The sequence below is a fragment of the Cavia porcellus genome, unplaced genomic scaffold (assembly GCF_034190915.1).
Source record: "Cavia porcellus strain 051 isolate PalLab524CR breed Dunkin Hartley unplaced genomic scaffold, mCavPor4.1 scaffold_7, whole genome shotgun sequence".
In the NCBI taxonomy this organism is placed as follows: Eukaryota; Metazoa; Chordata; class Mammalia; order Rodentia; family Caviidae; genus Cavia; species Cavia porcellus.
The window spans coordinates 73,221,957-73,237,959 of NW_026947490.1; the positions used below are offsets into that span (position 1 = coordinate 73,221,957).

The 16,003-nt window shown below is 42.2% G+C and overlaps 1 protein-coding gene across 3 annotated transcripts; it reads left to right on the plus strand.

Moving 5' to 3' along the window:
* Positions 1-7,026: 7,026 nt before the first annotated feature.
* Positions 7,027-15,552, plus strand: Pdcd2 (programmed cell death 2). Of its 3 annotated transcripts, none has more exons than XM_063253841.1 (6): positions 7,028-7,373; positions 7,960-8,199; positions 9,331-9,459; positions 11,041-11,144; positions 12,174-12,390; positions 12,465-15,552. In XM_063253841.1, exons 1-6 carry the CDS (start codon positions 7,091-7,093, stop codon positions 12,560-12,562), a joined length of 1,071 nt encoding a protein of 356 aa, XP_063109911.1. In that variant the 5' UTR covers positions 7,028-7,090; the 3' UTR covers positions 12,563-15,552. The 3 variants fall into 3 exon arrangements, with proteins under 3 accessions (XP_063109914.1, XP_063109911.1, XP_063109913.1); XM_063253843.1 differs by having other exon boundaries at positions 7,035-7,373; positions 12,174-12,287; XM_063253844.1 differs by lacking the exon at positions 12,174-12,390 and having other exon boundaries at positions 7,027-7,373.
* Positions 15,553-16,003: the final 451 nt, after the last annotated feature.

The window sequence follows — 16,003 nt, forward strand, 5'->3', positions numbered from 1 at the left end:
GATTTGCATTACTTTTTTTTTTTTGTATTTTTACCAGTACCAGGGATCGAACTCAGGACCACACGCTTGCAAGGCAGGCGCTTATGCCTCTGAGCTAAATCCCCAGCCCCATTGCATTACTTTCTTGTGGAGACCCCAGACCGGTTTCTTTTCTTGCAAAAACAAACTTCAAGAACTCACCATAAATCACTTTTTAAAACCAGTTCTTTCAACGACTAAGTATTTTAAAAATATTTACTAAATATCTGATACAAAAGTGTAAGAGATACTGGCTGAGGGGAAGTGCTAGGTTTCCCAGATGTGACCTCTCTAAACCTTAGAAATCAGGGAAACTACACTTTTCATAGTGGCATCAAGAAAAATAAAATCCTTAGGACTCAATCTAACAAAGTAGGTAAAAGATCTATACATTAAAATCCACAGTACTCTGAAAAGGCGAATGAAGACATTGTCAGAAAATGGAAAGATCCCTTGTTCTTGGATAGGCAGAATAAATATAGTGAAAATGACCATTCTTCCAAAACTGCTATAGAGATTTGATGCATTCCTAGTCAGAATACCAATAGCATACCTCACAGGACCAGAGAAAATAATCCTGAAATTCATATAAAACCAGAAGACACACAGAATAGCAAAAGCAATTTTGGGAAAGAAGGACAGGGTAGGATATATCACAATCTCTGATGTAAAATTATACTACAAAGCTACTGTGATAAAAGCAGCATGCTACTGACAGGAAAAAAAATCTGATGATCAATGGGGCAGATTAGAATATGCAGGGACAAGTCCAAGCACACTCAGCTATGTTATCATTGACAAAGGGGTCAAACACCTTCACGGCATCAACAACTAGGAGCACATCAAATTAAAAAGCTTTTGCATGGCAAAAAACTCCCCACAAAATTAGGTATGGAGATACACACCTGTACTTGGGAGGCTGAGGCAGGAGCATTGCTGTGAATTTGAGGCCAGTGTGGGCTACATACTGAGTTCAAGTTCGGCCTGAACTGCAAAGCAAGACCTCATCTCAAAAACAAAACAAAGCAAAAAAAAAAAAAAAAAAAAAAAAAAAAGAAAAGAAAAGAAAAGAAAACCCAACACTGAAGAAATAACCAAGAGAATGGGAAAAAATTTACCAGCTACTCTTCATACAAAGGGCTAACATCTAGAATATATCAAAAATAAAAAATAAAAAATCAGACCCACAAATTTAAAGACCTAATGCAAATATGGGTATAAGAAATAAGCAAACACTTCTCAGAAAAAAGACAAACAGCAAATAAATAAATGAAAAACTTATAAACATCACTGCTCATTCAAAAAGTGCATGTTAAAACAACTTAGAGATTCCATCTTACTCCAGAAAGAAGGGCTATCATCAGGAAATCCACCAATAACAAACACTGGTAAGTCTATGGTGAAAAAGGAACCCTTCTCCATTGCTGGCAGGAGCGCAAACAGGTAAGAGCACTACGGAAATCAATTCAGAGATTCCTTTAAAAACTGAACTATGGGGGGCCAGGGATTTAGCTCTGTGGCACAAGCACCTGTCTGGCAAGTGCAAGGTTGTGAGCTTGATCCCCAGTACGGAAAAACTGAACTGCAGGTTCCATTTCAGTCACCTGTTCCCCTCTAGGTATCTTCCTGAAACAGTTAAAAAGATCGTACCGGGGCTGGGGATTTAGCTCAGCGGCATAAGCGCCTGCCTTGCAAGCAGGAAGTTGTGAGTTCGATGCCCGGTACCGACAAAAAAGAAAAAGACAAAAAAAAAAAAAAAAATTGTACCACATTGCTATACCAGCAAGTTATAGCAACACAATATGTAATAGCTATTTCTTGTAAATAGCACATATGTCCATTAACAGATGAATGCATACAGAAAATCGGGTACATGCATACAATGGAGCACTCCTCTGCCATAAAGACTAACAAGCTTGAGTCAAGAAGGGCTGAGGTCCTAGCAGCTCTCCGTCCCTGGGAAGGCAATATCTGTTTACTGGAAAAACAACACAAAACAAAACAAAAATGCAACTTAATCAGTTGATGACAGTTCAACGTTGAGAAATTTAGCATAACCAGGATGACAAGCTTAAGTTGTACGAGGTTGTGAGTTCAATCCCCGGTACCAAAATAAATAAATAAAAATAAAAAGATTAAGTCTAGCAGAGTGAGCTGTCACTCTCACAGGGCAAAAATGGCTAATACTCCAGTGGATGGCACAAGCCTCCAAGGTCCACAGTTGTCACTCTGTCAGCTGCTCATTGGCATTGGCATTTCCAAGTATTCCCGACCCTCATCAACACAACTGATCTTGCCAGTCGGATGCTTTCTGCGTTCTCAGTGACTGACAGATGGATCTACTTACAAGCCCAGAGCTGTCTAGAATCCAAAGGTTCCATTACTACAAAACTCATTAAAGCAACCCTTCCAGGAACCGTGATAAAGACAAACCAAGGCGGCACAATGAACATGTTCAATGATGCTCTGTGGAAAGCTGCCTCTTGAGAAATCCCGGGTGCCCTGGACAACCAGTTTCCTAGGAAGACTGGGGGGTGCGCTCAGCTGTTTGGAACTTTGTAGGAGGTGAATAAATATTTCCATCTCCCTAGCCACAGATGCAGAGCACAGCAAGGAAGAAACCGAGCTAAAACAGTGTAACCACAACACATAAAAGCACAGCATGCCAAGACAGGAGGACATGGTCATTGTAGTCTGGAGAGCAGCAACAGCATTGAACTTGGGAAGCTCAACAGCAACAGCAGCTGCAGTCATAGCAGGACTGCACGAACTGCAGCAGGAGTCAGGGGTCTCTGAGAGCCACACATCTGTGTGGTGGCAAAGACGTTAATCCAGGAGCAGATCAAACCTGGTGTAAGGGGGAAGAACTCCGCCCTTCAGTGAAGGATTGTTGGTTAAAACTGTAACAAATTTTTATAACACACAAAACTACATAGACTACATTAAACACGCAGAAACTATGTAAAATATTCAATTGAATGTAGAATTCCTATGATTGGTTGAAATAAGTTCAATAACATCTATTTTTGGCTTAACAATGGTGTAGTTTCAGTTGCTTCAGAATAATTTATTTCTAACAGCCGGGCATGTTGGCTCACGTCTGTAATCCCAGCACTCAGGAGGCTGAGGTGGGAGGATCATTGCGAGTTCGAGACCAGCCTGGGCTACAAAGTGAGCTCAAGGCCAGCCTGAACTGCATAGCGAGACACCGCCTCAAAAAAGACAAATAATAATAATAATAATTTATTTCTAAAGCTTCAATTAAAAAAGTCAGCCCAGAGGGCTGGGGATTTAGCTCAGTGGCATAAGCACCTGCCTTGCAAGCAGGTGGTTGTGAGTTCGATCCCTGGTACCGATAAAAAGTTAAAAAAAAAAAAAAAAAGAAAGAAAGAAAAAAAGTCAGCTCAGTGTGGTGGCACACACCTATAATTCCAGCATTCTGAAGGCTGAGGCAGGAGGCTTGTTGCAAGTTCAAGAACTGCATAGTGAAACTCTGTCTCAAAAAGTCCAAAAAAAAAAAAAAAAAGTCACTAAGTGAAGAAAAATGACTGGAAACACCATGTCAGCACAGTCACTATTGGCCAGAAGGACACAGGAAAGCTCCTCACACACAATAGAAGGTTGGTAGGTATGATTATTTCTTTTCTGGCCTTTTACTTAATGTGACAGCCAATCAGTCACTGTTTACACATAAGGGTAGCTTTTGAGTATTCATTTCTTGAAATAGCAGTCTTGACAGGAGTGATGAGAAATAATGTGGTTTGCAGCACATTTTGAGTGTTTAACAATATTAAAAGTTGCATGAGATGAAAAACAACAGACCATAAAACATACGGCCTGCACAAATCTTTCTCCAGTGAAACCAGTAGTATACGTATTTTATTTTTTTTTTTAATCGGTACCAGGGATTGAACTCACAACTGCCTGCTTGCAAGGCAGGCACTTATGCTGCTGAGCTAAATCCCTAACCCCCTATCTTATTTTTATACACATGTATATACACACATATGTTTAGCTTCTCACACTAGTGAGACAAGATGTTTACATGTGTGTCTGATTTCACTTATAGGTGTGTTCTCAAGTTGCATCCATTTACTTATGTGTCCAGTTTATCCTTTTTTAATGGCCAACTAGTGTTACATCCATTGTCAGTCAATGACTATTTAGGTTGTTTCCTGCTATAAACATGGGAGCACATGTATTGCTGTGGTCTGATGTTTTTTTAGTTCTCTTAGGAAGATAGCAGAAGGGATACAGCTGTGTTGAATGGGACCACCAGTCCTAGTTTTTTGAGGAATCACCACACTGATTTCCACAGTGGTTGCATCAGCTACACTCCCACCAAGAGTGGGGAAGGGTTCTTTTTCCCCACCATCTCTCCAGTACTTATTGGTTTTCTTGGTACTGGACATTCTTTCTGGGGTGAGGGAGAATCTCAATATTGTTTTAGTTTGCATCTCTCAAATGACCAGTGATGTTGCTGTGCTGTTTCTATTTCTTCATCTGAGAAGTGTGTTCTACTTCAGGTGCCCATTTTTGGATTGTGTTTTTAAATGTGGGAGGACTGATTTTTTTGAATTATTTTTATGCTCTCGATAGTAATCCTTTGTCTGAGGTACAGCTGATAAACATTTTGTCAAACGTATGGGTTGTCTCTTCACTCTGTTGGTGGTTTCTCTTGCTGTGCGTAAGGTTTTTCAATAGGATGAAATGCCACTTGTTGATTCTGTGTGACAGTTCCTGCTTAATCAGAGTTTTATGTGAAGTGTTTGCCTACACCAATATCTTCAAGAGTTTTACCTGCTCTATCTTGTAGCAGATTTAATGTTTCTGGCTTAGTATCAGTATCTTTGATCCACCCCAATTTTAGCTTAGTGTATGGTAAAAGACATGGGTCCAGTTTTAATCTTCAGCATGTGTAGAGACAGATTTTCCAGAACCATTTATTAAAGAGGCTATCCTTCAGGGCTGGGGATTTATCTCAGCGGCATAAGCGCCTGCCTTGAAAGCAGGCAGTCGTGAGTTCAATTCCTGGTACCGATAACAATGAAAAAGACCAAAAAAATTTTTTTAAAAAAAGAGGCTATCCTTCTTCTAGTGAATGTTTGGTAACTTTGTCAAAGATAAGGTGGCTTAGTGTGGGATACAAATTTTCACCTTTCTCAAAATTTACTAGCTCTCCTAAGTAATTTATCAGTATACTTGGTGGTAAACCTAAAAAAAAAAAAAAAAAAAAAAAAAAAAAGCTATAATCGCTGAGACGGTATCCTTCAATCTAATAAATAACTCTAACTCTAGCCATAACACTAACCCTAACATTACACTTACCTCTATTCCTAACACTGACATACAACTCTAAGCCTAACTCCAATCTAAGTCCTTATCCCAGCCTCTAAAAAACCACCTAACTCTACCCTAACACTAACCCTTGTTCTAATCATGGCCTAGATTTAACACAAATCCTAAACAATTAACCCTAATCCCAACACATTATACCCTAATCCCTAGATCCTTGAACCCTGATTCTAAGACATGACCCAATTCCTAACAAGCCTAGCTTGACTGACAATGTCATCAAACCCTAACCCTACCTCAAACCTAAATCCTGACCATAATCCTAGCACAAACCCAAAACTCAAAGCCTAAACCCAGAACCCCAATCATACTTTTACACTGCTCCCAACCCTGAACCCTAACATGCTAATTCCCTAAACCTAAATCCAAGCCTTACTCCAACTTTGACCTCGATCCTCATCCCAAACTGTATTCCCAACCCAATACCAACCCCAATCTCCATTATTTCCTGATACCCTTAACTCTAACCCCAACTCCTAGTGCTCAATCCAAACTTTTCCCTATCTTATCTTCAATTCCTAGCCCCTAACCCCAGAATTTTTCCATTTTTGAAAACTGCTCAACCATATATTCACATTACTCAAACCCTCTTCTATAAAACAACTTATGATCCTGCCTGCACAAATTTGAAGTTTCAGAAAGAAAGAAAAACACTAATACAATCTTCCTTCCATTTGTGGATGTTGTCTTTTGAGATGTTAAGGATATGTTCAACTGGCTTCAATTAGTATCTTTTACGTTGTTAACTCTCATAGCCCACAAAACTGTTACCCAATCAAATTGTGACTTGTTTTATCTTAAATTTCAACATCAGGTTTAAGGGAAATCCCTCACTCTTGGTATGAACTCGCTGGACACATGTCTGGGCACACTGATCTCCTTTTACTAAAATCTTCCAATGCAGTTTAGTAGGAACCCAGTCCTGAGCCCCTTCCTGAGGTTTCCTCCCCGCATGATGCATGGGACACATTGCCCCTTCTCTGTGTTGCGGCGCCCACATGCTGGGTGCTCCTGGCCTATGTCTGTCTCTTAGAGTGTGTCTAATAATCATTATCCAGCAACACGTGTTCACTCGTAGTCTTTTCATCTCCTGTGTCAGCTTTCTAAGCGCAAAATCAGTACTGGGCCTGGGGCCTAGGGGCGGCAATGGCGGCGCGTGGCAGAGGTTCTCCAGGGGCCCTAATTTTTGGGTTTTTGCTTCAATGTATCTCTGTTTAACATTCACTGCCTGTTTCTCCACTAAGGCTTGCAAGCTCACTGGTACCCACATCCTTGTAGACCAAGGGGGCCAGTCCGAAGGCGCCGCGCCTGGCTCCTGCCCAGAGGCACGTGTTCACGCACCGCCCACGCTGGCTAAGTCCCAGTGGACACGTGGCCAGCTGCCCCGCTCCCGAGTTCCAGGCCGTAAGTAGGAACACAAAGGACTGGCAACGCCGCCAGATTTTTCTCATTCCACATCGCAAACGTATCCTAACCTCTACTCGCTCTCAGCAGCTAAACCCTGCTTCCAGCCTACTCTTCCAGGGCCAGTCCCCACATTCAGCCGACTTCCGGTTCCGCCCCGGATGTTGGCCTCCTGTCAGGCCTTCCGGTGTGGCGCTCGACTTCCGCCTTTCTCTCTGGTCTCCTGGTAACGCACCTGCTCCCGCCTTCTGCGTAGGCACACGACATCCGCTTCCGCCCAGGCAGTGCCCGGCGCCGTGATCTCTGTGCTATCATGGCGGTCGCTGGACCCAGGGCTGTGGAGCTGGGCTTCGCAGAAGAGGCCCCGGCGTGGCGGCTGCGCAGCGCGCAATTCCCTAGCAAGGTGGGCGGGCGTCCTGCGTGGCTGAGCGGGGCCGGTCTGCCCGGGCCCGGGGTCCTGGCGTGCCCGCGTTGCGGGCGACCCCTTGCCTTCCTGCTGCAGGTATATGCTCCGCTGCCGGGCCGCGCCGACGCGTTCCACCGCAGCCTCTTCCTCTTCTGCTGTCGCGAGCCGCCGTGCTGTGCGGGTTTCCGAGGTGCGGAGCGCAGCGGGGTTGGAGCGGGGTCGGAGCGGGGTCGGAGCAGGGCCCGAGCAGGGTGAGAGCGTGGCCCGGGCGGGGCGGGGCGGGGCGATGCGGGGCCGAGGCCGAGGCGCGCCTTTCGGTCTGCGCGGGTGGCCGGAAGCGACTTGCCCAGGTCCGGCGCTGACTTGGAGCGCTCTTGGGCTTCTGCGTGTTTCCTGTGGAATCTTGTCTTGTCCACGCTGTTGCCTAACTCCAATCTTTAGATTAATCAGTGGGTACTAAATTTGGATGGATACGTTCAGGTAGAAAGTTGTCTCTTAGAAAGACGGGTTCTGGAAAACGATTACTTCTGTCATTAACTTCCTCGAGTCAGCTACAAGCGCACACTTCATTGCTTGTACCAAACAAATGTAATTGTTGGATTTTAAAAAGCCCTTCATTTTTTGTTTTCTTGTCTCTGGAAACTAAGCTCCCTGAAAGCAGTTATTTTATGTTTTAATTGAATACTTTTTCATTTTACAGGGTGTGCTTAAGAGGCTCAGACGTTTGAATTGTTCTTTTGGTTCACTGAGAATGTTTATAGTTTTCTCTTGTCTAGTTTTTAGGAATCAGCTACCTAGGAAAAATGAGTTTTACTCCTTTGAGCCACCTTCTGAGACTTGTCCCCCAGATGCAGGAGAAGATGTGTGTCTCCAGCTTAAACCTGGCACTCACCTCTGCAGGGTGTGTGGCTGTTTAGCCCCTAAAACATGCTCCAGATGCCACCAGGCGCATTACTGTAGTAAGGAGCATCAGCTAATAGACTGGAGATCGGTACATAAGCAGACCTGCACACCAGGTAACACTTTCTTCTAAACCTCCGTTCAGTTCCAAGAGTTTCTGTCAACCCAACTATTTTACTTCCAGTTTAATTCCAAAGTTAAAATTAGAAGAGTTGTTGTACTGTACTTTCCAAAATTTTGTAACTGGTAACATGGACCTTTATTTATTTATTTGGTCTTTTTCGTTTTTATCGGTACCAGGGATTGAACTCACGACTGCCTGCTTGCAAGGCAGGCGCTTGTGCCGCTGAGCTAAATCCCTAGCCCCTCCATGGACCTTTATTAAAGAGCATCTTTGAACTCTTAAATCAGTTGTGTGACCAGCTTTGCCTTAATACAAGCATTTTTGCTATATAACAAACTCAGAACAACTAGAAAGCAGCATGGACATTCTTTTTTTTTTTTTTTTTTTTTTGAGATGGGGTCTCACTATACAGTTCAGGCTGGGCTTGAGCTCACCTTGTAGCCCAGGCTGGTCTCAGACTTGCAAGGATCCTCCCACCTCAGCCTCCTGAGTGCTGGGATTACAGGTGTGAGCCACCATGCCCCGATAGCATGGAAATTCTTATAATCTTATTTAATAGATGTTATAAGGATTATAACTCCAGTCTAACATACCTGCATATAGTAACAAGGAAAACTTTTATGCTGTGGGACTATGCAGCAGTAATCTCTTAAAATGCTAATGTTACAGTGTAACACATTGCACATGTTTGTGGTGCTGGTATAAACAGACCTCCTGTGCAGCCAGTAATGTAAAAGTATAGCCCATACAACCATGTACATGTAATACTTGGTGATAGGTAACTATACTGCTTATATGTTTACCGTACTTTTTATCTTAGAGCATTTCCTCTTAGGAAAACAACTGAAAAATGGTTTGCCATGTTACACAGGCAGAAGTCTTACCATCTAGTGTTTGTCATGTCTCTTGATTGCCTCATAAGGCTAGGTTGAGTGATTAGCTTACATTGTCTAATCTGGGGTTTTTGAGTTTATTCTGATGTTCTAAAGATGGCATAACTCAACGACACAGGTCTCAGAACATATCAAGCAATGCATAAGTATACTTTAGAAATAGAAAACTTTTATACCATTTTCAAAACTAAATAGGTAATTTGTGATAGTTGTAACTTTTTTTGTTTTAGATCATGTGGACCATACAGTTCCAGACCACAACTTCCTTTTCCCAGAATTTGAAATTGTGATAGAAACAGAAGACATTATGCCTGAAGTTATAGAAAAGGAAGAAGACTCTGAGATTATAGAAAGCATGGGTAAGGAGTTGGTTTCAGAGTTTCAGTAGATGAACAAATACAATGCTAGAAAGAAAGAACTTGGTATGTTAAGAAAAGTGTACCATTAGTGGATTTGGAGGTGCTAGAGTCTCTTTTTGGGGGTGTTTTCTAAATTGTGTCATGAACAAGGAATTGAATGAAAAGCATAAACAGTGGGAAAGCTTCACCTTTATTAAAGGTAGGGAAAACTGGAAGGTAAAATGAAAAGAGAATTAGGTTTTTAATAAACACTTGGTAGTATTGCTGCTGTTTTGAAATGGCTGTATATTGGAAAATAAAGCAGGAGTCACTATGTTTGTGTACTGGACCTGGGAGAAAGTTAACATAGATGTGTAAGATTAAATAAAAACTCCGTTCTTAGTTTCCATTGCAAGCATCATGAACTATGTGTTGCAATCACTATAAAGGATTAGAGATAATGATTAGCTCACTAGCACTGGGTATTTCTAATGCATAAATAACATTTTTTTACAAAACAAGAAGTGGTTGATTCAGTGTTCAGATAATGTTGGAACATGACTGTAACAGAGATCAAGGAAGCTATCAGAAATTATAAGAGTTACGTCATTTAGGTCAGAGGAAGGCACACAAGATAGTGTGAACTGATGTATTCTATTAACAAGAAACTTCAGTAGGTTAAAACACATAAAATGTGTTTAAATTTATGGTTCACAATTACAGCTTATGAACTAATCTGATTTTGAAAATTGGTGACTTTTTCAGGGGTATGTATCTGAATTATTCATAAAGTGATATTGAATGGAGCTTACTTTAGAGTAACTGAATTGGAGGACTTGAGAAATTTTAGTTGAAGCTGATTGCTGGTCTATGATGATTCACTACACTGTTTTTGCTTTTGTATATGTTTAACATGTTCCAAAATAAAGTGGAAGGGGAAAATGATCCCTGCAGGTCGTTGAGTCCTGCTCCATCTCAGGCTCCTGGGTAAAGAGACTGGCAGGACACAGGAGACCCTGAGAAGGCACTGGGAGTTCGGGCACGTTCAGGGCGGTGTGGTGGCTGTAGACTGAGAAAGCACTGAATCACCCTAAGGTCACAGCAAACTTGGCTCTTGTACCTGGTGGAGCATTGGTCTGAAGGCCTTTACCGTCCTTTTGTGGGTCATGGCTGGGCCAGTGAACACGATCACTTAACGTTTTTCCAAGCTCATCAGAGTGGTGGAATTTTCATTCAGTTTATCTGATTCAGGACATCCAGGTTATACTGTGATACACCTTACAGACGCTTAGCCACCAGCTCTTGGGAACACCAGTGGCTCAGCAAGGCTGGATGCGATATAGGAGCCCAGGCAGATTAAGAGAGTAGTGATAACAAGCTCAGATGTGTTGGGTGCTCAGTGATGTGCTGGGTACGGTCCTGAGACTTGGGTCTATTCTTTTAATTTGAATTTTTAAAGAGAAGAATAAGGCAGCCTGCACAGTAGTTATATAATATGTGGACCACCTGGAAGTCAGCATGACTAAGAAGGGAACACTACATAGTAAGAGTGTTCACTTACAGAGATTATTTAGATTTTTCATAATTGTGGTGGTTTTTCAGGAGAAGCACCTGAAGAAGAGTTGGAGTCCATGGCCAGGCATGAATCTAGAGAAGATAACATATTCCAGAAGTTTAAAACTCAGATAGCCCATGAACCAGAGCAGGTAAAATGGAATTTATATCTCTTCATGTGTCTTTTTTTTTCCCCAGCTGTATTTTGTAAGCATAATCCCTGAGAATTCGTTATAAGAAAGCTAGTGTTCCTTTGGAGCCTATAAAAATAGGCTTCTAAAAATTTTATTACTGATGGGCCACAAAGAAAAATGTTGGCAGTTATGTTCCACTTAATAGTTAGGATCTGTTTATCACACAGGAGTCATTTTCTAAAGGGAGCATCAGGTGGGAGCAGAATGAGATCTTCCCTAAGATACATGGGGCTCAGCACCACTGATTTTATTTATATGTGCAGGGATTATATATATATATAATATATATATGTATATACACACAGACACACACATACATATATATATTGTGTGTGTATGGCTCACTCAAGTTTTCTAGTAGATACCTTGGGCATAAAATGTATTTTTCTCATACTTACCTCATCATAAATACAAATCAATAAAGATAACTCAGCTACATTCCTAAAAATGGAATGTCAGTGGATTAAGTAAGTATCAAGAAATTTACAGGGAGAATTACTGTGTGTCCTGAACACTAAAAAGGTTATTTTTAGCAGAAAGAAAATCATGGGGAAACCACTGAAGCGTTACCGGAAGCTAATTAGAATGAACTCACCCACTTGTAAGATTAATGCAGACGTATATTTCAGTAGGTGTTTGTCCTTTTTAAAATGTGTAAAGTTCCTTACATGTATATGAAAATGACTATGAATTCAGTACCTTGTACATAGAATCTGGTAATGGGCATATTCTTCATTCCTTCACAATACATTTACAAATTAAGATTCTAACATCCTAGGTAGAAAAAGTATTATCTGGGAAATAAACTGAAATCATGTCTTTGAGGAATGAAGAACACATTAGCACTGCATACTATGAAACTGCCTGGAGTCCGTGCTCTGTTATGTGTAGGGGCACACACAGTTGCTCTCTGATCATCAAATGCCTTGTTACTACCAGAAAACAACGACATACTAATAATTTGAACATGGTCTTCATTGGTTTTAGATTCTCAGATACGGCAGAGGTGTTGAGCCTATCTGGATTTCTGGTAAAAATATTCCCCAAGACAAGGATATTCCAGACTGTCCCTGTGGTGCCAAGAGAATTTTTGAGTTCCAGGTATGGGGTATTTTGGTGAAAACCACCCTGCCTTACGTTTTTGGACATTGGCAGATGTTACCAGTGTCACAGGTGCACATGGGTCAGGATGGTAGTATGGAAGGTACGGTATCATTCTGAGGGCTTGGGTGCTCCCTGCTTTGAAGGAGTGTTCTCACCAAGTGTCCTTGTCCTCAGGTCATGCCACAGCTGCTCAACCACCTGAAAGCAGACAGACTGGGCACGAGTGTGGACTGGGGCATCCTGGCTGTCTTCACCTGTGCGGAGAGCTGTAGTTTGGGCAGTGGCTACACAGAGGAATTCGTGTGGAAGCAGGATGTAACAGATACACCTTAAGGCTTTAAAGCTACTCGTGTCTGAAAGCTTGCAATTCCATCCTTAGGACTTTATCCTAAGGAAGCAACTTAGGGTAGTTACGTAGTAACTTACAGATCTGGATGTACCAACATGCTGCTTGAGACATTGTTTTATAATGTCTAAGTTGCTAAAACAGAAATGTGTAATGACAGAGAAATTAGTAGATTTTGTTATATCCAAGGAGGAAAAGTGTGTGTTACATCTTTTTTTTTTTTTTTGGTGCTGGGGGTCAAACTCTGACCTCACACTTGCAAAACAGGCGCTTATGTGGCTGAGCTAAATCCCTGGCCCAACTAAACACCATTACAGATGGTGTTCATGGTATAGTAGTTTTGTAAAAATATTTATACGTGTTGTATCTATACTACAAAGATACACTGAACTGGTTACCTGCAATTGGTGAGATTGAAGAAGTATTTTGGTAAATAAAACCCAATAAACTACACAACTTAATTAGGCTGAACTGAAATCACAGTACCAGAGGTGATGGTCTCCAGGAATATGCTAAGTTAGTCACGAAAATGCCTGGAGTTGAAGAGGCTCAGCTCCAGAGCTGACTGCGTTCACCACATGCCCTGCCAGCAGAAGGAGGCCTGTTTTAACTGTTTCTCTCTCAGATGTGTTTGTGTCCCTTTGAGATGATGTCAGAGAGATCACAGCACCTTTCTGCTTGGAACAGGTGGTTTCCAGAGGGAGACAGGCCCCATCCACAAGGGTGACTGGGAGACTGACTCAGGATAGCAGCAGCCTGAGAGAAGGGCGGCCCTGAGGTTGGTGTTCCCTAGGGGGAGGTCCATTTCTGGTACTTCTAGGCAAGTGGCTGAGTAAGGTTTTAACCAAGTTCAGGTTAAAACAGTGCTAGTGGGTCAGCAGTGCTAGCTTCCATTGCTGTCTATGCCAGTGCCCAACGCTGAGGCAAACCCCAGGACACTGCTGATTAGTGCTGGAGAAATGACAGTTAATTCTGATTAACTCACACAGAGTACCTCAGTCCACATTGGCTCACATCCCACCCAGAAACCCTGTTCAGCCTGAAACACTGGTATCACCAGTCTTCACATGTACTCAGGACATGTCACTGGTGTCACTGATACTTGCCACATTTACAGAGAGTATCAGCCATGACTCTAACATGCATGTAGCAACATTTGAGAACCTGCTGTGGATTCCCATGAGGAGACCTGTAACTAGCCACGGTTGTAAAAGGAAGAGAATTCTGTTGGTTTTTAGCCTGGGGTGGCTACCTGGTGTTCACAGCACTCCGCTGCCATACAGGTAGCTGCAGCTAGACACAGGTACTTACAGCGCCTGCTGGCAAGCACAGTGGCTTATGGAACACTGGACAGGTGGGCCCTCTTACCCCAAATCATAACCACTTCCTTAACTTTTAAGAGCAGAGTAAGGGCTTGCCGAGCTTAAGAGCTGTTGGGGACATCACCAGGTGACCTGGATGTTGCTCCAGGCATGTTGGAGCACTTAGCCATGCTGTGATTGGGTGTGTGCGTCACCTTTAAGATGATGACAAAAATACAACAGAACCTTTCTGCTTTTTTTTTTTTTTTTGTCTTTTTCATTTTGATCGGTACCAGGGATCGAACTCATGACCGCCTGCTTGCAAGGCAGGTGCTTATGTCACTGAGCTAAATCCCCAGCCCCCAAACCTTTCTGCTTAACACAAGTGGTTTCAGGAAGGAAACCAGTGGTCCAAAGCATCAGAATGAAAATGTCACAGCACCAACTGGCAACAGCACCTACTTGAAAATTAGTAATATGAAAATTTTAAGACGCTCCCATTTCCTTCAGCATTATCAAGACATTTTCAAAAATACCATAGGCCAATCCACACATCACCTGTGTAACCTAACAGCCACAGCAGCTGCCCTCAGCTGGCCTTTCCATCTCAGATACTGTATGCTGGCATAATACAGTCATCCTTGTCTGACTTCTGAGAGCATAACAAAAACGTTTTAAGGATTTTTGGCAGCTGTACTGATGATAACGTTTTACTCAGAATGGCTCAAGTAATGTAGGGAGAATAAACGAGCAGTTACAGATGGGTATTGTAACTACTCATCCTCCATGTCCTTAAGAAAGCTGAGCTACACCAAAAACTCGGGCTGCCTGAGTGAGCCAGAGAGCCTGAAAGTGGGGAAGGAAACACCGGCCAAACTTCAGAGCTGTAAACGCAATTTCTTAGGGAAGGCCAGTGGTTCTGAGAGGCTAGCACAACTGTTTCTGTGGGATGCAGCTGGACAAGGGCATGGGTGGCTGGCTATAGACATAGTATATAACCTTAAGCATTCAGACATGCTGCATCCTACATCCGTTCTACAACATGCACATCAAAAGTCACAGCTACTGATACAGAAAAAGATATAATTACTGCTTTTAGATGACTACATGCCGAGAACTTAAAGTACAATCAAAGAATCGGCAGCAGTATTAAAAAGTCCATGAACAGACTGGTAAATACAACAAAAAGAACTTTAAATTGCTATGAAAAAACTTTGTTAATAAAACAACAGGAGCGGTAACATATATAGGAACATAATATATATAGGAAGTACAAATAGGAAATGATGTTGAGTGTAGGGAGGTGGTACATTGCTGTAATCCCAGCACTGAGGAGGCTGAGGCAAGAGGACCTCCTAGTTTGAGGCTAGCCTGGACTACAAAGCAGAAACTTGTCTCAAAAATAGCAACAACAAAACCATGTAAAATCCCTGTGTGAAAACAGTTACAAGGCTCTACTGAGGAATGGAGAGGACCGATTTAGACACAATGCTGGAGTGTCTTCAACAGTAATAACTGAAATGTAAGAAAAAGGTACTTTATATTACTCTGTTTTGTTTCATCTTACTGTTTTGTGTTACTCCCTTTAAAATAAAAAAGGGCACTTCATACAGTGTTTTCTGGGATGCAGCCTGGTACCAAAACAGAATACACAAAAGATCTTTAGTAGTTCCTCTTCTAAGAAAGTTTACTGCAGTAATAACCAGTACTTACTCAAAATACACACACAAGGATATTCCCTGCAGCAGCAAGCACTGGAGATAACAAATGGCCCACCATTAAGGGAATGGTTGAATAATAAAGGCATATGGAGTACCTTAGATTCTGTATCTTAGCTGAGTAGAGTGGCACAAGCCTGTAATTGTAGCTACCCAAGAGGCTGAGGCAGGAAGATTCTAAATTCAAGCCCAGCCCAAACAACTTAATGAAATTTTGTCTTAGAGTAAAAGAAAAAGGGCCAAAAATGTATCTTGGGTAAACTGCTTTGCCATGACCACTGTAGCTCTTAAGGTCTCCGGAGGCGGTGCAGGACTGAGGGTGAGAAACATGAAAGCTGAGGTTGGGAG

Bases quoted from the DNA above. Each gene is read 5' to 3' on its own strand.
- Pdcd2 (XM_063253841.1), top strand. From the start codon at position 7,091: ATGGCGGTCGCTGGACCCAGGGCTGTGGAGCTGGGCTTCGCAGAAGAG. The intron at 7,374-7,959 runs GTGCGGAGCGCA...TCTCTTGTCTAG, and splicing joins GTGCTGTGCGGGTTTCCGAG to TTTTTAGGAATCAGCTACCT. The intron at 11,145-12,173 runs GTAAAATGGAAT...CATTGGTTTTAG, and splicing joins TAGCCCATGAACCAGAGCAG to ATTCTCAGATACGGCAGAGG.